The following is a 23,533-nucleotide window of genomic DNA, read 5'->3' on the forward strand; positions in this document are numbered from 1 at the left end:
CACCCCTTTAACTGCCATGGCTTAATACAATGGAAATCTGGGGATTGCAGTTTTGTGAGATATTTAGCCTTATTTTTCAGTGTTTTGGTGCCACAACAAACTATCTGGCCAAAGGCAAGGAGGTTCATCACTAGGATTTAGAAGCAACACTAAACATCTGTGGTAGTTGCAAAGTCTTAAGATTTATTACACACTCAGTACATTATATAGATGAATATGCTTACATCATATCAAGCAAACACCTCCTTCCAGCTGCTGGGAACCCCAAAGAAATAGCAGTGGAGGAAACCCCACTGTAGCCACTGAGAGACACAACACTTCAAGCCTGAAGGTCCATACTGAAGCTCCAACCTTATGTTCATACTTTATATGCTTCCATAGGTTTTGCTTGTCTGTCTCATAATGACTGGCAGTTGTCTACACCTGGGATGAACCATGTGACTGGGATCACACCACCCAAATTGCCTAGACCTGGGATGGACCATGTGATTGGGATAATGCCACCTCAAGGCTATCAATCAGATGGTTATCGCCATAGGTGCCAGCCATAAGCCTAATATCACTCCAAGTCCATTAATAAAGGGCTATCTCTGTACAAGTGTTTAAGATTCCTCGTTAAGCTGTTCCAACTGTTCCAACTTTAGAGACATTTAGATTTGCAAATACACAGATACATGGTTTAGCAAAAAGCAAAGCAAGGTCTTGTCCAGACTACAAACTACAGGATTTCATAGGATGGAGCCAACTCCTCTCCTCCTTTTTCCTTCCTTCCTTCCTTCCCCTCCTCTGCCACCACATCCACCTCTTCCTTCTCCCTCTGCCTCTTTCTCCTTTTCCCTCCTCTTCCTCCTTTTCCCTCCTCCTTCTCTTCTCACTGCTTCCACCTCTTCCTCTTTCTTCCTCCTCCTGTTCCCTCCTCCTCCCTCTTCCTTCCTCCTCTTCCCTGTCACTGCCTCCACCTTTTCCTTCTCCTCCTTCCTCCTCTGCTGCCCCCACCAATGTGGTCTTGTCACCCATGGATGCTGGGATCCGTAGATGGCAAGTCCGGAGATACCAAGGGCGAACTGTATTTAAAATATGCAAATATAATTCAACTAACAATAGAATTAAAAGCAATTAAAAACAAAGCCATTAAAAACAGCAGGAGCAACATGTCCCCTTTAACTCTGAGCAGTCTGTATCAAAAAATAAAATATTATTATTATTGTTGTTGTTGTTATTATTAAAGCCCTTTTAAAAAGTTCTGCTTCCTGTGAAAGAATAGTAGTGAGGCATCAGGGAATTCCAGAGTCTGGGAGAAGCCATTGAGAAAGCCCTTTCCCATGTTCCCACCAGAGGTAGCTATGAAGATGGTGCAGCAGAGTGAATGACCTCTTCCAAAAACAATAGGAAGTTTCACATGGGAAAACACACTGGCCCAAAGACATGTGGAAGAACTAGATAGCACTAAATAAAGGCTAAATGGGTTTGCAGATTATTCCCTCCTCCTCCAGGCTTCTCGCATATCCTCTTGTAATAGGGACTGAGCAAATCTCATTGCTAACCATATTTCCTTCTCATCCCAGGCTGTGTCCTTGTTCAACCCTTTCTCTCCAACTGTCCAGGGGTTGTCTCAAATCCTATCAATGTTTTGTCACTCCAAAGTTCAAAACAAAGTTCATGTTCATTTTCAAAGTTCAAAACCCTCATTTGTTCTAGAATCCTATTGTCCATTCCATTGGAAGACCATGAGATCTTTATTACATTTCAGGATAACACTAAATATCCCTCAAGGCTAAGAAATCAGATATAAATATCAGTCCCATCTCTAACCTCGTGTGTGCTCAGAGGGACTCTCTAATACCCTATGTCTCCTTCAGACACTGAGAGGCCCAGTCCATCTTCCATGAAACCCCCTCTTCAGGACTGGTAATTATCACTCCCATTAGTTCCCGATTCTTGCTATCAGACCTTTCACGCCTTTCTTTCTGTTAACACTGTATGATTCCTGAAGTTGCATTGATTTTGTGTGTCTGCATGCATCTCTGCACATTTCTAAATAAAAGTCATTGTATTAATCAAAAACGGAGTCTCCCTGCAGTTAGAAAGGGGGGAAATTCCTTTAAATTACCCAATCTCTCATAAGCCTCATGTGAAGCTAATAATTTCTCCCCCAATACCAACAAGATGCTGTCACTGTTGGTGGGAAACCCAGGTTTCCCCATGTTTTTGGCTAACAGGCCAGCTGTGGGTGGGAGTCAGTGGTAATTGCAATAGTAGGGCTAATACTAATGGTTTCTCTTGTGTGATGCACTGCAGGACCTTTCTAAAAAGAGAATGTCTTGCAGCTTGCTCTTCTTCCAGAGGCTTTCTTCTGACTAGTTCTGTCACCATCTTTTTCCCTGGGTGTTATGGGTTAGGCATAGGCAGTGCTGCCAAGGACATACCAAGTAAGGGCAGAAGTAATTGTTTTGGCAAGTTGCATATACATCTCATGCAATATGAAGCCAGACAAAAACTCTTTCCATGTTTTTGGGGGAGGCAAACATAGAAAATCTCAATGCCTATAGTCTCCAAGGGGAAATGGGGTGTTTCAGGAACTGAGGCACTGCCACTGTGGAGATCTGCCATTACTATCATATCGCTAGAGTAGTACAGACTCTCTATGTTCAACACAGCCCAGTTTACCACTTCCAGCACCTGCCATTTCAGACAACTGCCTCACTCAGTCTCATGCTGGTCCTGGCTGAATGAATACAATGTCCGGGACACAATTACAAATTTTCTGAAAATTTGCAAGTTGATTTCTTACATTTTATAAAATGGAACGCCATAGAAGGAACACTAAAAACTATAGGTTTTAAAAAAAACCTGCCACAGACTGCCATGCAGTGCTGTGTATTTCTATTCAGGACTAGATCACATTGAGAAGGACTCACTCCCAGGTTAATGTGCATAGGATGACAGTAGTTGATTTAGGGGCAGTAAAAAAGAACGATTAGCATGGGTAGCAAAATGCCCATCAGCCCTTGCTAGCATATCCTGGGTTGATGGAAGCTGCAATCCGACAACATCTTCATTTATTATTTATTATTTATTTATTATGTTTTATTATATGTTTTTAGATTGTTATTTGATGTTTTAATGCTGTTTTTTGCTGTTTTTATACTGTCTTTAACGTGTACACCGCTATGATCTTGAAAAAGGAATAGCGGTATATAAGAATAAAGTATTATTATTATTATTATTATTATTATTATTATCTGGAGGGCCCAAGTGTCCCCTTGTTTTATAGCATTATATTGCATCTAACTAGTCTTTCCTACATAGGTACCCTTTCTGCTTCAAGCTTATTCTTTTCACTGCAAATTAATTCCTATACATTTTTGATATAGATAATATTACTCACTTGAGGGTGATGAAAGTAATATGCATAGTAGTTATGGTGCTTTGTTGGATTATAGTATAAAAAGCAAATTAGTCAGCTCTATTTTGTGTATTTTCTTTCAACTTGAAACCCTTCTGGAATCTATGTCATGAAAATTGCAAGGGGGAAAGTTTTAGATACAGCATATTTCATATCTGGATGGTACATTTTATTTTGCACTCAATTCTAGCAAATCATTATTCATAGTAAGCATATATACATTGCAGACCTCTACTGGTTTTCCATGTTGGCAGATATGTTTTTTTTCTCCAAAGAATCTTATAAAATGCACCTTATTGAAAGTACTAAGGATTCTTTCTTGATGAATAAGTACAGGAGTTCAGAAGCTGAATTTTCTTAATACAAATAAACCCTGCCCCAAAAGATAGCTATTGTTGATGATGTTAATATTTGCAGGCAATCTGTTTTATTCCTGAAAGCATGTTTATTTTATGAATGCATTTAATGGTTAATGGCATACAGAAATTCTTGCTTTAAAATTGTTACCGTCTTCATTGCAGCTCCTCCCAACTGGGTTCAAAAAATAAGTGATGCCCATGTGGCTATAGAGGAAAGCATCCACTGGGAGTGTAAGGCAAATGGGAGACCAAAGCCTTCTTACAGCTGGTTGAAGGATGGTGAACTGATTCTCCCTCAGGTATGAGCAATGTTTTGGCTTGGTGTCCTTGGTGCTTTGAGTTTAGGGACTGACTTGAAAGGATTTGCTCTGATGTTGTGACCTTTTCATGTCTCTATAGTTTATTGCTGTTGAAAAAGAAATTGATGAAATCATGTAGCCTTAAAATTCCATCTGTCCCATTGCAGACTTCCTTCCCTGCTGAGTGAATGTCACAGAATCACCTTGAGCTTTCCTTGTAGTTAAAACAATGACACTTCAAGCCACGCTTTTCAAAGGCAGAAATTACCCTCAGGCACTTAATTCCCTACCAACACTCAATAAAAGTTAGGCATTTAAGTGCCATTTTCTACCTTTGACAAGCATTTCTCTGAATCAAGTGGAACTTGGAAGCTGAGGGACTCATTTCCAGAGGATATATTCAAGATGAGATGAAGAGTTCATAAAATCGCTGCATATTTTTCAACAAAAAGCCAAGCTATAACAAAAACCAAGTTAAGTGTGAACTATGAAAAGGCTGAATGGGTTACTTAGGCTATAAAACACACCTGTCCCTCTCTTGTTTCTGAGTTTTTCTTTTTTTTAAATGGAGCTTTAAAGTATGTAAACAAGCCCTCTGGTCTGTATCAGTAACCTCATTCCACTTCTCCAGACCTCTGCAGGCATCAGCAACAAGAGAGTTGACCTACCATTAGCAGTGGCAGAATGAATTGCCTAAAGATTAATGATCTATGGAAAAGGAGGAAATATCTCATAGGTACCTGCTCTATTTCAGTCTTACCAGAGGGGATCCTTTCAGGTCTTGATTGTCTCGATTGTGTAGGCAAAATACTAAGCAAATTTTTCTCCATTTTCAGAGTTAAGCAGCCTTTTTCACCTGCACTTTGAAGAGGGACAGTACTGGTGCCTAGATTTGCTCAAGCTGTAACAATTGTGGAAACATTGCACTGCAACCCTGCAGCCAAGGAGAGAGCCAATCACATTTTATATTATATTAGTTATGTGTTTGGTTGTTAAAATAGGGTCAAACTCCTGTTGAGTAGGGAAATACATTGCTGTACTTTTTAAAATGGATAGCATGAGTTCCATATCCTTAGGCTGAAAAATGATTGCAGGGTCTCTTGTTCCACATGCTAATTCCACTTGCTTCATGCTGGTCACTAGCAGATGGTCCTGAACTTAAATCACATTAGACTAAAGTAAGGATCGTTAAATGATTAACATTTACATCTTTAGGGTGTTTTATTCTGTTGGGGTGAACTGCATACAATTGCATTGCACCACTGAATGTGATTACTTTCCCCATTAACCTTCAAGGGAGCTGAAAGCTAATAGTTCTGTTGCTGCAAATGTTCTGAACAACTTCCCTGACTGTCTTAGGCCATAATACAGAATAGGACAGAAGCAGTTTTGGGATTCTAGTTTATCTCCTTGAAGGGGTTATTAATCTAAATGGTTCAGATGTTCAGTCAATGAGAAGTCAAGCAAGAGAGCTCCATTTTAAATGGCATTTATCAACTATTATATTGTAGTTTTATTTTACTATTTAGCATTTAAGAGAACATTAATTTAGATCACAAATAAAATACATCACATCACATATTGTAACCCTTTGCAGCTTTGGTTTTGATCTCCTCCCCTGACTGCCATGTTAAAATAATGATATTTTTGAAGGAATGTATACATTCTGAGCCAAGTTTCCTTTATGTATTTAAATTTATTAATTTGTTATTTTGCAGGAAAGAATTCAGATAGAACACGGCACACTCACCATAACCAACGTGAGCCTGTCAGACACCGGCATGTACCAGTGTGTAGCAGAAAACAGATACGGCGCCATCTATATCAGTGCGGAACTGAGCGTAATCGGTGGGCTCCCTTTATTTTAACAACTTGTGAAAAATCTGTTGGTCTTAGTTCTATTTGGTGCCCCCAGTGAAGTCTGCAAATAAGTTATATTTCTTTCTGTTAAATATGTATCCTCCCTATCTTGTAACATGCCCACTCAAACATGCTTGAGCCCTTCCAATGCCCATTTCATAACAACTGTCCATGTATATGGAAAAAAAGAGCTATATACCTCATATTTGCAAGGGAATAGACAATTCTAGTTCTTTAAACATCATACTCCTCTGGCGGGTGGGGAAGTATGAAAGTGATGTTTTGGTGAGTCCCATGCTGAGAGAAAGTAGACGTGAATGAAAGGGATTTTGTAATACCTTTGTGACTAACTGAAAAATAGAAGTTGACTTGAGCCTACTTCCTCAGATCCATCTTTTTAGATCTATCAGATGTGTTTTTAGTTCTGAGGAAGCAGGCTCAAGCCTATGAAAGCTCATGCTACTAACTTTTTTTATTTTAGGTAATCTCAAAGGTGCTGCAAGATCCCTTTGCATATTGATTTTCCAGGCAAACATGGCTATGTTTTTGATGTGAATGAGAAAGGGATCGCTTCATGACAGAGGCACCTGGTGAATCTGTTGCTATGGGAGTGGCCAGTCCATTCTTGTCGTTTTATGAATCTCTGTTACATTAGGGTGCAGCACTAGGAAGGTCTCACATAAATTGGAACAACAGAGGGAAAAGCAGCTGTAAAACGAAAGGTGCATTCACCACCTCAGCAACAACAAATCCACTGCCTCCCCTGCTCCAGTCACCCTATATTGCTCTGTCTTCCAGGGAACCTGTGTATTTTACAAATAATTATGCAGAATTAGGGCATGGTTGGGCAGACTTCAGTTTCTTAAGACCTGCCCTTTTCTTTTCTTTTTTCTTTAATATAATTCTAAGCTCCACCAGCAAGCATGAATAACTGTAAGCTGATAGTTGTTATGTGCTGTCAAGTTGTTTCCGACTTATGCTCACCCTAAAGCAAACCTATCACAGGGTTTTCTGGGACTTAGAGTAAGTGACTCACCCAAAGTCACCCAATAGATTTCCATGACTGAGTGAGGAATTGAACTTTGATTTCCAGACTCATAGTCCAACACTAAAACCACAAGACCATGCTGGCTCATGGAAACTGACAGACCATGATTTCTTTGAGTTTGGAAAGCTGTTTTCTGTTTCATGTCTGAGTTCACAGTCCTTTCATGCAAACAACTTATACTTATTTGTTTCAGTACTAAATTTATAATGTTGTTATTGTTGCTACAATTAAACAATCAGAAGCCAGAAACTGTTGCAATTCACGTCTCACAGATTGTTGCCCAGATATGCTTGGCTAGGGTATAAAATAAAATAAAATAATAAAATAGGGTCATCAGTCCTAATTCAGCATGAATGTGGTTGAATGTGCAGGGATTCAAATCAAAACTTTTAAAAACTAAGTAATCAGAGCTATGGACCTGCCTCACTAACCTGGGCCCCCAGTAGATGGACTATACTTCCCAGAATCCTCTTATGGAGCCCTGGTGGCGCAGTGGTTAAATGCCTGTACTGCAGCCATTCACTCAAAACCACAAGGTTGCAAGTGCAAGACCAGCAAAAGGGCCCAAGCTCGACTCAGGCTTGCATCCTTCCGAGGTCGCTAAAATTAGTACCCAGACTGTTGGGGGCAAATTAGCTTACTTGCTAATTAGCTTACTTGCTGTTCATCGCTATGATCTTTGGAATAGCGGTATATAAATAAAACAAATTATTATTATTATTACCCAGTAGATAGATGGCTAGGACATCTGGGAGTTAAAATTCAAAGTTTGCAGAATCAGGGGTTAGAACCTCTTAGTGGACAAATTTATTAGTTTTATTAGTTTTCCCAGATTTGATTTTAAAACTTTGCTCTCACATTCTTTCCCCCCAAAATATAAATGCATTTATTGATTTTTGGGAAATTCTTATCAAAAATAAATTTCTCTTCTATCCCTTTTCTGGGAATCATTTTCAGCCTGTATGATGGGATTGTATGTGGTATTATACAGCCACTACAACCTTTGAAGGCACATAGCGGGAGCATATGGGTAATGAAGAACAAACTGCTGTTCAAGAATGTGCAGTTGGCATTATGGATCTTCTTGAGAAGATGTAGGAATGGGTGGGTCCTACCTTCCTTTTGGTCTTTGAGGGATAGCTGGTTTTCCTTCCTTCCTTTTGGTCTTTGTGTGTTTCACATGTGCACATTTGTAAGCCCATTCTGCCCCATGTCTGCATTAATGTACATTTTAAAAACCTGCATGAAATGACATTTCATTTAAAATGTACATGTTCATACTCACTTAGTTTTCAGTTGAATGCACATTTTAGACTAACATATGCATTTGTATGCACATCAGTACATTTTTAAAACTGAATGCTGCATTATAAAATTTGAAGACATACAGAACTGAAAAGATAGCTACATTTCAGTCTACACATTTCTTTGGGAAGAGCAAATTAGATCAGTTTGTCTCAAAATAAGAACCAAATTAAATTCTTAACATTCCTATTTAAGGAACCCCTGACAAATGTCCACAAAGTTCACAGAACATTATGTGAAAACCACTAATTAAAATGATAGTGTTAGTACTTACTATCTATGGAAAATGTTGACATCAATAATCCTTTGTGTGTAAATAGAGCATGTTGTATTGCCTAAAGTGGCTAAGATGTTCTAGCTTTATAGAAGTGGTTTACATTGTCTCTTAAACCTCTATTCTCAGATGTTCTTTGGAAATTCTGGGGGAGGGCTCTTTAAAAAACAAAACAGGGCATGCACAGCATGGCACACCAGGCTGCACAAATGGGAAAATAAAAACTAAAAGTTCCTGTCCTGGTTTTATGGGATTTAAGATTTCATGGAGTAGATTTGGGTTGGCTGGGGTTGCAATGACCCCAGCACAAAAACCAGGATTTTTTTCAAGGTTTTTGTTTGTTTGCAGGGGGACCATGAAGTGGCTAAGGAATGGTCTTGAGGGGCTCATGAGGCATATTTGCCCACTTCTGATCTATTTGTAGAGAGCCAGCATGGTGCAGTGGTTTGAGCACTGGACTACAACCCTAGAGATTAGGGTTCAGTTTCCCACTCAGCCATGGAAACACATTGGGTGATCTTGCGTGAGTCATACACTCTCAGCCCCAGAAAACCCTTTGATAGATTTACCTTAGGGTGGCTATAAGTCAGAAACAACTTGTAGGCACACAACAACAACAACAACAGTCTATATGTAACCCACTTGTCTAGCTTCAAACGTAGCTGGGACTTTCCTAAATGACCAGTTTTCCATGCAGTAATTAGAATATACCCATTGCTTGTACAACATCCCCACATTGTAGTGATTTGGGAGGTAGGGTGATATAACCTTTTAAATTCTAGGAAGTGTAGTGTTTAGCACCACAGATTATTGCATTAAAAATATAGCTGGTTAATGTGCCAGAGCAAGGAATCCAAACCTTCTCTCCCTTTCTTATTACTGTCACCAACCTCCTGTAACAGGTTGTGAGTTTTGAGAGAAAATAAGAGAAGATCTGATAGCAGAGTACATTCCAGTTGTGGATACATTGACTGAATAGTTCTTCAAAAATGGGTGGTGATTGCAATACTATTTATTCTGCAAGTGATGAATATCCCACACAGATCTATGCCCTATTATGGATTTTGTTTATTCTTTGGGGCCAAATTGAGAGACATCCCCCTCATTCTAGATGATAAGCAATAGTGACTATTACTGGCCATTAACTGCAGTTTATTAACCTTCTATACAAAGTGCATCATAAGCCCTATAAGCAAGTATGGTGGGAATTAAAAGAAGCTGTTCATGAACTGATGGGAAATGAAAAAAAATATGTTATGGTCTCTAGAAATGGCTAGCATGAAGGGGTCACTAAAGACTGCTAGATGTTCTGTTGTGTGTTAAACTGTGTTTGCTTTAGCTGTGACATCACCTTCCTGTGTACCTATTTGCTTCAACTCCGGGTTTACCTGATAAATAAACAGATATGACAAAGCATGTAAAGTCTGAAATAGTCATTCCTCACAAGGACACTGACTCTTGGAAGCTTGGAAAAGAGAGGAATCTCATATAACCTAAATACGTTAGGGCAGTCTTACTTGACCTATAGTGCTTTGGGTGTTTTGGACTAAATTGCCATTGTCCTTAACTTTCTTGTAATTATGAGAAATGAAGTCTGCAATCTCTAGAGGATGTCATGTTGAAGAAGACTGCATCGCTGTATCTTGGAAATGGGATTTTCTGAAATTTACCCTGTGGCCAAAAACAAGGCATGTGTTTGCTGACCAGCCAGATGTAATTCCTAATTAATTTACATAATTTATCACCACAGAATATAGTGATGACTGCATGTTTCCTTGGACTTTTATGCAATATGCAATTTAATGAATTCTCAAGAGGATCTATTGGAAAAATTCAATGGATTAGAGCTCCTGTGGGGTTCCGTTCAATAATATGTCTAACAATGGCTTTACATTACATTAACTAAAATAAGTGGTTTTGTTCAGAAGTAGAGTACCTCTGATTACTAGTGGCTGGGAACAAACAATGTGCTTGGCTATCACAGTTATTCCCGGCTTTACCATTGAGGCAACTGAGATCTAGACTAGGTGGCCTTCTACATCAGTTGCTGTCACATTTTGAAACATCCTCAGCTTTTATATAGCTCTCTAAAAAGTCATGATATATAACTATAAAAAATATATAAAATTAGCATACCATCAGCTAGGATGTGATTCACTCTAATCACCTGTCTTCTGTCATTGCTTTGTGTATTCTTCAATGGATTACTTTAAAATACTGTGTGCATTAGTTGACTGTATTTCTCTTTATCTGTCTTGCCATCACCTTGGAGAGTAAGGTTAACATTTAGATCATTCAACCATAATCACAGAAATTAAAGAATTAAGTACTGAAATTAAAGCAGATAGGTTATAGCTTTTGTGATTTTTTTTGTAGTAGTAGTGGTGGTGGTGGTGATAGTGGTGGTGGTCATAGCAGTAGTATTTCAATTCCCCCTCCCTGTAAACTCTTGACAGGGTTTTTTGTGGGTTTTTTGGGCTATGTGGCCATGTTCTAGCAGAGTTTCTTTCTGACATTTCGCCAGCATCTGTGGCTGGCATCTTCAGAGCCTTCGACTTTACATCTTGACAGGGTCTTTGGAAAGATTAGGCAAAAATTAACCTGGCTCTTGTCTGCAATTGTGAAGTCTCTATTTACCAGATTCCTTTTTGGAGTGATGCAAATTGCTGTTGTGAAAGCCAAATCCACATCAGGACCACACTGAGAGGAAAGGGGTTTAAAACCTCACTACTTCCTGTAGCCAAGGGTCCATAGGGGAATTTTTATTATTATTGTTATTAGCTCAAATATTGCAAGAGGAGGGCCTGCTACGACGGCCCTTGCAGAATCGTCTCCCGATGTGTATACGGAGTAGACCAGGGGATCCCAATAAATAGAGCTGAGACAGACTTTAATAACTAGATGTCTAATTTATTGAAATAGGGGAAACACATTCACTGCACATACACACACACATGCATTCAAGGCTCAGGAAAAGCAGGAGTTAGCATGGAATAGGATTTTAGGCATCACTGGGGTGATACATAACAGAATGTAGACTCCCTCCAGGAATCCAAATGGAGTATGATGAGGATGGCATGAGGCTCAGCCATGGAATGTCTGGCCAGGAGCCAGGATTCAAAGGGACATAGCTTCCCCCTGAAATCCAGACTGGCCCCCTGAACAGGCAAATCTGGTGATATTTATAGGCAAAATCTTGCTTCTGCTAAAGGTGCTTGATGGTGAGAACAAAGGTGTTTAATTACTTGCTTTTCACCTGGATGTCCCTGTCTGATTGTCTTACTGGTCTTAAGCTGCTCGGACAACAGACCTGGGAAGGGGCAAGAGCCTCAGGCAAGGCAAACATTTGCTCTTCCTGGTCCTATGATAATCCTCTTATGCGACTCTCTAGATATGATAATGTGGGTGCCCCTCAGGGGTGTGTGTACATGTCCTCATGCCTTGCTGGCAATGGTGGACAGGCTATTAGAGTTCATCTAGGGGTCATTAAGGGTTATCATTTATACCAAAATTTATATGAAGCAGCATGGGTAACATTCCCACAGTGGAAGCATCTTCTAGATTGTGGGGCTCACTCTTATTTAAACAGAAAAAAGCTGTTCACTCAGGGCAAGAATTATGCAGAAATGCTAGTCTGCCATTGGTCTGAAGTTATCAAGCTATCATGGGATGTTCTCAAAGATTCTACTTGGTTAGAGCTACATTAGCATAAGAAACTTAAGTATGAAAGATATGCTAGCAGTAAGAAGGGGTTCCAAAGGAGATAAAAACACAAAAGAAGGCAAATATGTGTATTGCCATAATTCTTTATGGAAAGTTTGCCATATATCTACATTTGTTATCTAATTTACAATAACTTTAAAAACTATGCTACAGTACACTGGTGTGAACATTTATTTCAAAGAGATGTGATGATTAGTTTACATTAACTACTGCTATTAAGATTATTTCTTACCTTAGCCACCACTTAGGAGTTTGTCACACTAGCGACATCCTGCAGGAAAATAACTGGAAAATGGGAGTTAAATGAGATTTAAAGTACATTCGAATTTAAACGAAATTTGCAAATTCGGGGAGAGTATCATACTAGGAGACTGCCCAAGTGAAATAACACGAAGTTAATCAAAACGCAAAGCAGAGAAAACCAGCAGCTTTTTAAATTTTGCCCTTCCCTCCCAACCTAGGCACTGGCTGAAACCTTTTAAGCATGGATTCTATTGCACGCTTCCATGTCTAGGTCAGGCGCATCCCATACCCAATCCAGACTTCTCCAGCACTTTTTGGAAAAACTGGACTTTCCCGTTATTTCCAAAGTTCGGGAGAAGTCTGGATCGGTCGGGCATGGTATGCTATGATCGGGCATGGGATGTCTCCAATCTGGACACAGCAGCGAGTGATAGAATCTATGCTTAAAAGGTTTCAGCCTGTGCCTAGGTCAGGTCAAAAGGACAAAAAGGCAGTGTGATAATCTCCTATGTTGTGTATGATCAGGACCTGTGGCACCACTGTCCCATTGCCCATTCAGTGTGTGATTTGCATGACACATAATAGGTGCTAGCAGTATGCCACTACTAAGATATTTTATACGACAGATGAGGAAATCAAAAGCAAATCCCCTCTGAACAAATGTTACCAAGAAAATCTTGTGATAGGCTCCCCTTAAGTCAGAAATTACTTGAAATCAAACAACAACACAACAATCCCATGTGAGCCACTTTAATGGCACTGAGGGTGTCCCTGCCTAAGTTTCATTAAAACATACCATTGAGTCTTCTAGACTTAGAGAGAGCTTGGAAACATTGCTTTTTGGAATGCAACTTCCAGAATCCCTAGAAATACCCTTGCTGCCTGGAAGATTCTGCATGTTGTTGTCTAAAAAATAACTTTTCCAAGCTCTCCACTAACAGTAGGTGTGTGCATATCTGTGTGTGCATGTGAGAGAGGAAGAGATGGTTATATCTGGATCTTGGCAGTACGGTGATAATTCTGCACGCTGGGATAAAAACCCAACACATTCGCACAAAGATTTTATTACCTTTTTTAAAAATGCTTATGATAGATCAGCCCAGTTACATGCATATTATTCAGGATGTTATAGGAAGGTTGCTTTACAGGTGGCCCTGGCAAATTTGTTTTATGTACAGATGCAAGTCTTGGGCTTGTAATTCCATAGTTTTATTGTTGATCTTGTTGTTGCTGTTGTTGTGTGCCTTCAAGTCACTTCCAACATATGGCAATATTAAGGCAAACTTACTATGGACATTGCCACCTCTGAGGATGACAGAATGTGAGTTGCCCAAGATCACCCAATGGGTTTCCATGGCTGAGTGGGGATACAGACCCTGATCCCCAGAGTCCTAGTCCAATAACCAAATCACTACACCACACTGACTCTCCGTAGTACATAGCACATAGACATTTTAATAGAAATCAGTACCTGCATGCTTCAGTTGTATGCAAGCTTCAGCTACACAATGGGTGCTTGCAGTTGTGTTGTTGTAAAACACACACACATTTAAGTCATATTGTATAAGTACATTTCTTTTTTCCTCACTTCCCCATAAGTAGAACAAAACACATTGAAGTTGTTTGTAAGCCACTCCTGAATAATTCTGCAGAAAATTGTTGCCAATATCTTGTCTTCAGATCAGATATAAATGCTTCCAAAATGAGAAGAACTCAAAATGACCCCATTCCTGGCTTTCTTGCTGTGCTATCATTCTTTTGGCTTTTAGCAGAAGCTTGTGAAGTACTGTTTTGCTCAGTTGTACTGCTTTAAGAAAGCTTTTATGTGAAACAAACCTGGGAATCAATAGAAAGGTTTCTTTTTCCAAAAGAATGGATACAGTTTGTGATTAGATAATATTGTTTTTGATGTTTCAAAGAGAATGTTCAATAGCTTAATTGCCATTTCTTCTAAAGAAGATAGTTCAAGATATTTTCTGAGCATTTTTCTTTGTTGGTCACTTTTATCAATAAGGACAGATGCTTGCAGATGGGCAAAAGTCCCATATGTCTAGTGCTACTGCTGGAAAAAAGAACAATGAAGTTCAACAAATTAAGATTCAAAGTGGCAAGATTTATTGTGCATATTAACTTTTGCTAAAATGTTCTTTTTTTAAAAAAAAAAGGCAATTAAAGATTCTTTAGTCTACAAAGCAGCTACTGTGCAAGTCTGCTAAGAATTATAAATTGTAGTATAAAATCAACATCCTTAGTTTTTTCCACTTGTATTGGACTGACTAGAGTATATGCAAGGACTGCGATCCTACATGTCTCAGCATACAATAGTATTTCTGTATATAGACGTGTCCTAGGTTGAGGCATATACCATTCCCCTGAATATACTGTACAGCCTAATGGAGACCTCCTCCAGCTATTCTATGTCTCATGGGCAGAGGGCAGGATAAGAGAAGCATTTGGCTATCTCCCCTATATCCAGATGCAAAATGATTACATCAACACTGCAGGATTCCCACAACGGTCTCAACACCACTATGGAGACATAGCCAGGTGCTTCTCTGATCTTGCCCACTTCCCATGAGGCACAAAATGACTGTTGGGCAGGGGGTCTCCAGCAGTTGTATAGTAAGCCCATGGAGACATTAGGCACAGCAGAGGGAGGAAAAGAGTACCAACCTCTGCAGTGCCCCAAAACAGGCAGCTTAAAACAATTTAAAATAATATGCCATGGACAGGTTTATTCTTATCTATTTTATTGTTTGTATGTACAGCCCTGTGCAAATGTACAGCACTATATAAATAAAGCATAATAATAATAATAATAATAATAATAAGAAGAAGAAGAAGAAGAAGAAGAAGAAGAAGTTAGGCAGCTTTAAAACTTATTAAACAATTAAGAGTCTAAAGTGTTAGAACATATTAAAACCATGTACCTCTATATTTTGGAATAAATTCACAGGCTTAAAGGCTTTCATAAAGAGATATTTAATTTGGTCCCAAAATGAAGTTAACCTCCAAGAGGAGAGAACTGCACCAGAGATAGCCTTTGCCCATGTCCTTTGAAAGTATATTGTATCTGTTAATGGGAGACAGAGGAAGGCCCTTCTCGCAAAGCTCACTTCTCAGAAGTGTATTGGTAACCAATCCATTTCCTTTAAAACCAGAGTGACATTCTTTCCTGTATGGTACTCTAGTCAACTGTCTTGCTGCTGCTGCATCATATTCAAGGCAATCCCCATGTATACAGTATTACAGTGAGCAAACTGGAAAGTTACCAGTGCATTAGCTACTGTGGCTAGGTTATTCCTGTCCAAGATTCCTGTAGCTGGTGGACCAATTGAAGTAGACCTAGGTAATCTGAGCTACAGATTCCGTTTGAAATGAGACCAATTTAGGAAAAACATGCACCTGTTCTTCTGGGATGGGTGTAACACCATCCAGGACAGGTCATTTATCCAATGCCCAAACCAGCAATACAGAGAGCCCCTGACTTCAGCCTCAATTTATTGGCCCTCATCCAGCTCAAATTCTCTGAATAATAAGCAACATATTCCCATCAGTTGCATGTCATGATAGAAAATGTGATAGTCAAGTTAGTTTTTGTTCCCATTGAAAGAAAACAAAAAAAAGGATTAAATACTGAAAAGATGTAAACCATGACATTACTTCCAGACAACAGCACTAAGGATATGGTTGTTGAAATAAGTTATTGAGCAGAGAGAGAAAAAGCAATGTATGATCATAGCAAATAAGGGACAAGCACTGTATCCTTCTAGCCCTCATCAAAGCTTTTGCATCTTCAGATGTACCTTGTAAAGTGTGTATGATTCTATGGGTCCTAACATTTACTTTCAGACTTCATGTAGATTGTGCATAAAGGCATGAAAACCATAATGTAAAACATCTATGAAAAGAAAGACTCCAAAAAGATTAAAAGATTGCACAGATTCAAACACTGTGGGTGTTTTTCAAAAAAATCAGGGAAAGGTATACCTGTAAAAATAAATGCAGAAAGAAAGAACACATCTTTTTTGTTGTTTGCTAGTTTATTGTTTATTTTTATATTTATTTTATTTTTTGCAGACAAGCTGTTTCCTGATCAAGAAACATTTTTTTAAAAAAAAGAAAGAAAAAAAAACACTGCTGATCTGTGCTGCATTCTTTTTGTTCTTTTCTTTTTGTCTGGCATCAATTAGACTCTCTCTGTGATCATTTTTATAACTCTAGCTTAAATCCAGTATTGCCCTAGCAGACATCCACTAACAAAGCAGCACTTCCTGCTCACAAGCTCTGTTATCCAAACCTTGCTTACCTTCCTGTTGGTTCCACTGGCAGAAGGAAGATACGTGGAATCATCAGCAGAACAAGAGTTTGGGGATCACCCTATATACTTCTCTGTAATGTGTGATACTGATAAGTTGAAAGACCTTCCCCCCCCAAAAAAAAAAAATTGAGGGAAATCCTTTCTGTGTGTGATAAACAGGATTCTGTTCATGAGAGGAGGGCTATCTTTTAAAAAAAAACCCACAAACATTATTTTTGGATGTCATCGTTATTTGATCTTTGGCCCTGTGCCTCTGTTTAACCTTTGAGCAAGACTGCAGTCTTCACAGAAATAATGTTTTAAAAAGTGTATAAGAAGTCTGTGCATATTCAGTTTGATTCTCCATCTCTTTCTGTAGCTATTTGTTGTGCTTTCCCCCCCATCCTTCATATTTCTCATCATTAATCTGTCACTGGCTGTTCTGTTTCCACCTTGGCAGCAGGAGTGTCGAGCCTTTAGCATTGTCATAGTGAAAGGCCAACCATGCTGAAGTCATGCTCAGAATCACATTAGAATGATCAGTAGAAATCTGGGTTAGCCAACTGTTTTGAGAGGCATACTTTATTATTAGTCTGCTTCCTTCCTTTTATCCAATATGTGTATCTCTGAGAAAAAGAGAAAAGGTGGAACCATTCCTCTAATCTCCATGTTTCCATAACTGCATTTTATGGAGATTTTTAAAAACAGCTTTGAACCAAAGAGTATGCTCTGATTGGCAGCTGAAGCTGAGAAGGTGGCAAACTCCAACATTCCTCTGTAGAATAAAGAACTCACTCCTCAGCAACACATTCTGACAACAAAGCAGAGTGCATATGGAAGTTGCAGAGCAGCTCAGTTGCTTAACATGAACCTGGATAACTATGACACCTGCCAGAAACTATCTGCTAAAGACAGACTTTGCAATTAATAATGTACCTCCTTACTAACTCATTTTCAGACTTGTAACCATCAGATCTTATGCTTGAAATTTGTTCAAAGTATCATGTACCATACTGAAGATCATGCTCTCTCTGAACAGTCTTTGCTCACATCCTATAACACTGGTCCATGGTCTGAACAAAATCCTGCTGAGTTTATACCTACAAGACACACTTGGACAGTGGCACTGGAAGTACTTTGCAGCTCTCTGTCAAGAGACCTATGAATAAAATTTAGGGCTTTCATTGGTAGCCTGAAATAGATTGTAAAAAAGTTGATAACACAAAACAATTTAAGCTTACCTAATACAGTGTTTCACAAGAAGTGTGCAAATGCTGCAGTATGTCCTGAAAAACCGAACACACAAGCTAGATGTTTCTGCCACTTTACTCTCCTCCAAGCTGAAATGAAGCATCACTTCTCCACTAACTTTCTCAGTTTGATTGCCTTAGATGCTGCTGCAAAAAACCACACAACACCAGCTTGGAAGAAAGGCCACAACTTTATTAGCAAGCCATTGGTATGGGTTGGCACAAAGCATGAGGTCAGGATCTGCGAAATCAAACAACCCGATGTTGTCTGATTAACCAACCTGGCACCCACCAGGCGCTTGGGATGACCTAGGGGCTAAGGAACACAAATTGACCGCAAACCATGCCATGCGTTCACATATTCACTAAGCCCCTAGTCACCGGGAGGCGCACCCGCGTTATGGCCCCCGCAATGGCCATACGCCTGTCCAATTCGCCCCCGGGTACCTAGTGACTCCCAGACCAGAGCACCATGGCCCTGGTACCTACACCGTGCCGATCCTGGCCTATGCTGCCGCCCAAAGTTGTGACAAAAAACCCACAAGACAGCGGTGGTTGGGCGGGGGAAGCTACTCCAGTCTTCCTCCCTTCCTTCTTGGCTCCGCTCCGTGCGAAGCCAAGCGCCGACTGAGGGGACAGGGCCAACAACACGGCCTAATAAAGGCCTAGGCCCCGCCCCCTCCAACGTGCAGTGCGGGGCTCCTCCCCCAGGGCAGCCCAACCAATGAGCTGCCCTGGAGGACCGGAAGTCCCTCACCACAAAGTCCGGCTCCCAGAGCGTCGCGGGGCGGAAGGGGCCGCCCCTTCTGCCCCGCGCACCAATAGGGAGCCGGGCAAGCCCCAGAGCATTCTGGGGCTTGTAGTTTTCTGCCGATTCTTCGGCAAAACGGCCTGCCACGCAGCGAGGCGGCCGTGATTTGCCTTAGATGCTGCTGCAAAAAACCACACAACACCAGCTTGGAAGAAAGGCCACAACTTTATTAGCAAGCCATTGGTATGGGTTGGCACAAAGCATGAGGTCAGGATCTGCGAAATCAAACAACCCGATGTTGTCTGATTAACCAACCTGGCACCCACCAGGCGCTTGGGATGACCTAGGGGCTAAGGAACACAAATTGACCGCAAACCATGCCATGCGTTCACATATTCACTAAGCCCCTAGTCACCGGGAGGCGCACCCGCGTTATGGCCCCCGCAATGGCCATACGCCTGTCCAATTCGCCCCCGGGTACCTAGTGACTCCCAGACCAGAGCACCATGGCCCTGGTACCTACACCGTGCCGATCCTGGCCTATGCTGCCGCCACAAAAGGCCTACACCGAAGGCCTACCGCCAACCCTGCCAAGAGCGATGCTAATGATTAGTGCATAGGTCCAAGTGCGGACGAACATAACCAGCGTAGGCCTTAGATCTCCACCTTCCGATTTTTTGGATGTCCTGCGCGGGCAAGCCTGCCCTGGAAGCAGCCGTAGCAGCGCCTATGCGAAAAGAATGACCTCCGAATTTCTCAGCTGGGAGCCCCAAATTTTTTAAAGTCATTCTTAGCACCGAAACAAATTGGTATCTGGTAAGCGGTGATCCATCCAAATGAACAAAAAGCAAATCCAAACCTATAGGCCGAATCTTCCAATAAGATCGAAGGGCCTTAACAGCACAGACAGGTGAGCCATGTAAGCGATATAACACCACAGTCTGACCAGCTCCCAATTGGTCGCACTTGGACCGGCGAACCGTAAAAGAAACACCGTGCTTTAAATAAGTGATGTCAGAGGCACCCAACGCCCGCCCTGACACATCGCTCTTGGACCCAGCCACCAATTCTCCCAATCTGAAGGCACCAAAGAAAGCCACTGTAAATGCTGCACGAAACAGTTTGATTTCAAAACGAGATGAACAAACAACAGGTAAATGCATATACAGCTTGCATAACAATTGAAAACATATAGGGCGACGTACATCGTTAGTAATCGCATGAGCTCTTCTCCATCCTTCGACAGCCCTTTTTACCAGAAAAGAAGCGCAAGGGTCACAAAAACCTCCTGCCTTTGAAAAGAAAGAAATGCCAGCGAGATGAATGGCCATAGTTTTGGGAGCAATGTTATTGTGCCTAAGCCAAACCAAAAATTGCAAAACCACTTCTGTGGTAACCGGCCAACAAGGCTGTAAAGCTGATTCACCAAAAAACTGAAAGAGTTTCTTTAAAGCATTCTTATAGCTCTTAAAAGTAGATGGAGCAATGGAACCCAAAATGCCTTGTATTATTTCAGACATCCAACCTCCCACATGGACACCGGAAACTGGGTAGGTCGAAGATCTGCCTCTGGGGCCAACAGACGAAACCGCTGAACCTGGAATCGAGAAATCGCATCAGCAATATCATTTTTTAATCCTGGGACATGTCGAGCTGTGAAAGAAATATTATTAACCAAGCAACACAAAACAAATTTCCTGACCAAACCCATGACCCTAGTGGATTTAGAGGTTTGCTTATTAAGGACAGCCACCACAGCTTGGTTGTCGCACCAAAAACACACCTTTTTGTTGGAAAATTCGGCACACCAAATGATGACTGCTACAACAATGGGAAAAAGCTCCAGGAAGGTCATATCTCTTAAGATATCTGACCCATGCCACTCTGCAGGCCATTTTTCGGCACACCAATGGCCTTGAAAATAAACACCAAAACCGATGCTTCCAGCAGCATCAGAGTGAACTTGCAATTTATCTTCTAGACACCAAGATTTTTGCCAGATGGCAATACCATTAAAGCCATTTAAAATTTGTAACCAGATTCTCAGGTCCTCTTTGATTTGTCTGGTAATGCGAACGTGATGATGCAAAAGCGTGGGGCCAGCCAGAGATCTAGCAAGCCTGGCACAAAAGGCTCTACCAGGAGCCACCACTTTGCAAGCAAAGTTCAGATGCCCCAGTAAAGACTGAACTTGTTTTAACTTAAGCTTAGAAGCAGCCAAGGCATGGTCCAACAAACCACACAGGTTGGCAACCTTTTCTTGAGGCAAAGAGGAAAAGCCCTTAACAGAATCCAAATGAATACCTAAAAAAGACATAGCCGTAGCAGGGCCTTCCGTCTTATCTGCTGCCAGGGGAACCCCAACCTCAGCTGCCAACCCAGTGAAGGCATTTAACAAATCAGAACACTTGGAGGAGTTTTCAGGACCCACAAACATAAAATCATCCAGATAGTGGGTAACCAAAGGGGAAGAGGCCCTGCGTTTTAACTCCCATTCCAAAAAGGTGCTAAAAGACTCAAAGGCTGCACAGCTGATAGAGCAGCCCATAGGCATGGCCATGTCAAAAATAAAATTTTTCTTCGAACTGGAAGCCTAAAAATTTGAAATCTTCAGGATGAACCGGAAGGAGTCTAAAGGCCGACTGAATATCGCACTTGGCCATAAGTGCACCCTTTCCACACGCCCGAACAAGTCGGACCGCATGATCAAAGGAAGCATATTTGACGGAACACAACTCCTCTGGGATCGCATCATTCACCGAAGACCCTGGAGGGTAAGAAAGGTGATGAATGATTCTAAATTCCCCAGGTGCTTTCTTAGGCACCACACCAAGGGGAGAAATATGAAGATTATCAAAAGGGGGAACATCAAAGGGACCGGCCACGCGTCCCGCCTGTATTTCCTTGTTGATCTTGGCCCTAAGAACCTCAGGCATGGATCTAGCAGACAACAAATTATTAGGAAAATGATGCGAAAGTGGGGCTTGAACCGGGATCCTAAATCCAAAGGAAAAACCATCAGCCAAATAAGAAGCAGCTTGCTTATTAGAGTATGCTGACAATAAAGGGAGAAGAGCACTGGTATTTACGGGCGTAAAAGCCATGGCTGATACCTGGGTTGAAACCTTAGCGACCTGTTCATTTTTGGCCCCCTGCAGCACCGGCATCTGGGCCCCCTGAACTTTCTCGTTTGCCGGTGGTCGCGGAGGCAGGGCGCCCAGCTCGAAAGGGCTGAGCAGCTGGAGCAGGGCGGGAACACGATGACCTAGGATGAGACCCTCTACAACTGCTACAACAATGTTCAAATTTACAATTTGTGCGAGAACAACGTCCAGCATTATAGTCCCAACAAGATAATTTTGCGTCCTTCTTGACCTGTCCTTTCTGTGGGCCCTTGAACCTAGCAAGGGTGCCCACCTCTAGCAGCCAAATTTCGTTATGGAGCAAGTCCCAACGCTCCCGTGAATTCTGCGATGCATGTTGACGAAAGGCCGCATCGTAGGCAATGGCAGCAGCATCACCTGCGAATGTCCTTGCACGCAGAACATTCAAAAAATGGCTGTCCAAATGCCAAGCACGTTCAGGGAAGGCCATGGAAACCACAGCCTTGAAGATAACAAAGCCCTCTAACCAATTGGAAAAGGTGGGCTCAGCAGGAACTGCCTTTGGCTCGTGCTTACTAGCCTTTGTTGAAGTGACAGCCACAGCATCTTTTCCTTTAGGTTGAAGAAGGGTAAAAACGTCTACATAGCAACCCTTCAGGATATTCTTGCGCACTTTCTTCGATAAATGTGCACCAGGAGGACGCTCTCCAGGAGAGCAAATAGGAAAATCCGCTGCACGCGGATCCACCCACACACCCTGAAGACCTGGGCGCCAAGCCCTCTTTTTGATGGCCCACTTGGGCAAACCAGGAACCAAAGCATGCTCAACCCAAAAACCGTCCCTCCCAAAAGGCACCCCATGAGGATTTCCACCTTCCACGTCAGGCTGAAGAACTCCCTCTCGACGCGCTCTGCGACGTCTCCTCTTGGCCTTGCGTTTACGTTTCTTCTCCTTCCGACGCTCAGCTGATGACGTGGAGGACGAACTCGAGCTCGATGAGCTGGACGAACTGGACACCTGCCGGACGCGATGTCGGGATGCAGGAACCGATGAACTGGAGCCTTGACCGCCCGTAGATGTCGATGCAGGAACCGATGATCTGGGAACCTGACGTCCGGATAACTGAGGCTCACGTGTCGCAGATGCCGAAGAGCTGGCAAGCTGGCTAGAGGTAGTAGCTTTCTGAATGAGCTCAGCAATGGATCTTGACAGTACAGCCAAAGATTCGCCCGACAAACCAGTAGCCCCATCTGGCTGCGTCAATGTGTCCCCAGGTGGTCTAGAAGGAGGCCGATGCCTCTCCCCAGACTCACTGCTAGAGCTGGGAGAGATGTCTCTGGGACCTGTCCCAACATGTGGAGGGACCGACAATCTGAGCCGCTGCACAGCTCCTGAGCTCTGGCCCCTGCCAGACCTGGACTTTTTAGGAGGCATTATTATAATACTGGACAGAGGCACCACAACAAGCAATGTCCTATAGTCTAAACAAAAGAACAAAGCTTGCAAAGACTAAAATTAAAAGCAAGACCTGGCAATAGCAGCACAGAGGATAGTGCCTAAATTGATGGCGGATTTTCCCGCCAAAACAAAATGGCGGATTTTCCCGCCAA

The 23,533-nt window shown here is 41.7% G+C and overlaps 1 protein-coding gene across 6 annotated transcripts in view; it reads left to right on the forward strand.

Moving 5' to 3' along the window:
* LOC149321341 (contactin-4-like) overlaps nt 1-23,533 on the forward strand; it is a 700,468-nt gene that overhangs the window by 529,071 nt on the left and 147,864 nt on the right. For all 6 annotated transcript variants that reach the window (XM_089519801.1, XM_089519827.1, XM_089519837.1 and 3 more), the window contains 2 exons: nt 3,928-4,064; nt 5,783-5,912. In XM_089519801.1, the coding sequence (XP_089375927.1) occupies nt 3,928-4,064; nt 5,783-5,912 (267 nt within the window). The remainder of the gene's footprint in view (nt 1-3,927; nt 4,065-5,782; nt 5,913-23,533) is intronic.

The sequence above is a fragment of the Sceloporus occidentalis genome, unplaced genomic scaffold (genome assembly GCF_023333645.1).
Source record: "Sceloporus occidentalis isolate IW3139 unplaced genomic scaffold, rSceOcc1.0.p SCAF_1, whole genome shotgun sequence".
Taxonomy (NCBI): domain Eukaryota; kingdom Metazoa; phylum Chordata; class Lepidosauria; order Squamata; family Phrynosomatidae; genus Sceloporus; species Sceloporus occidentalis.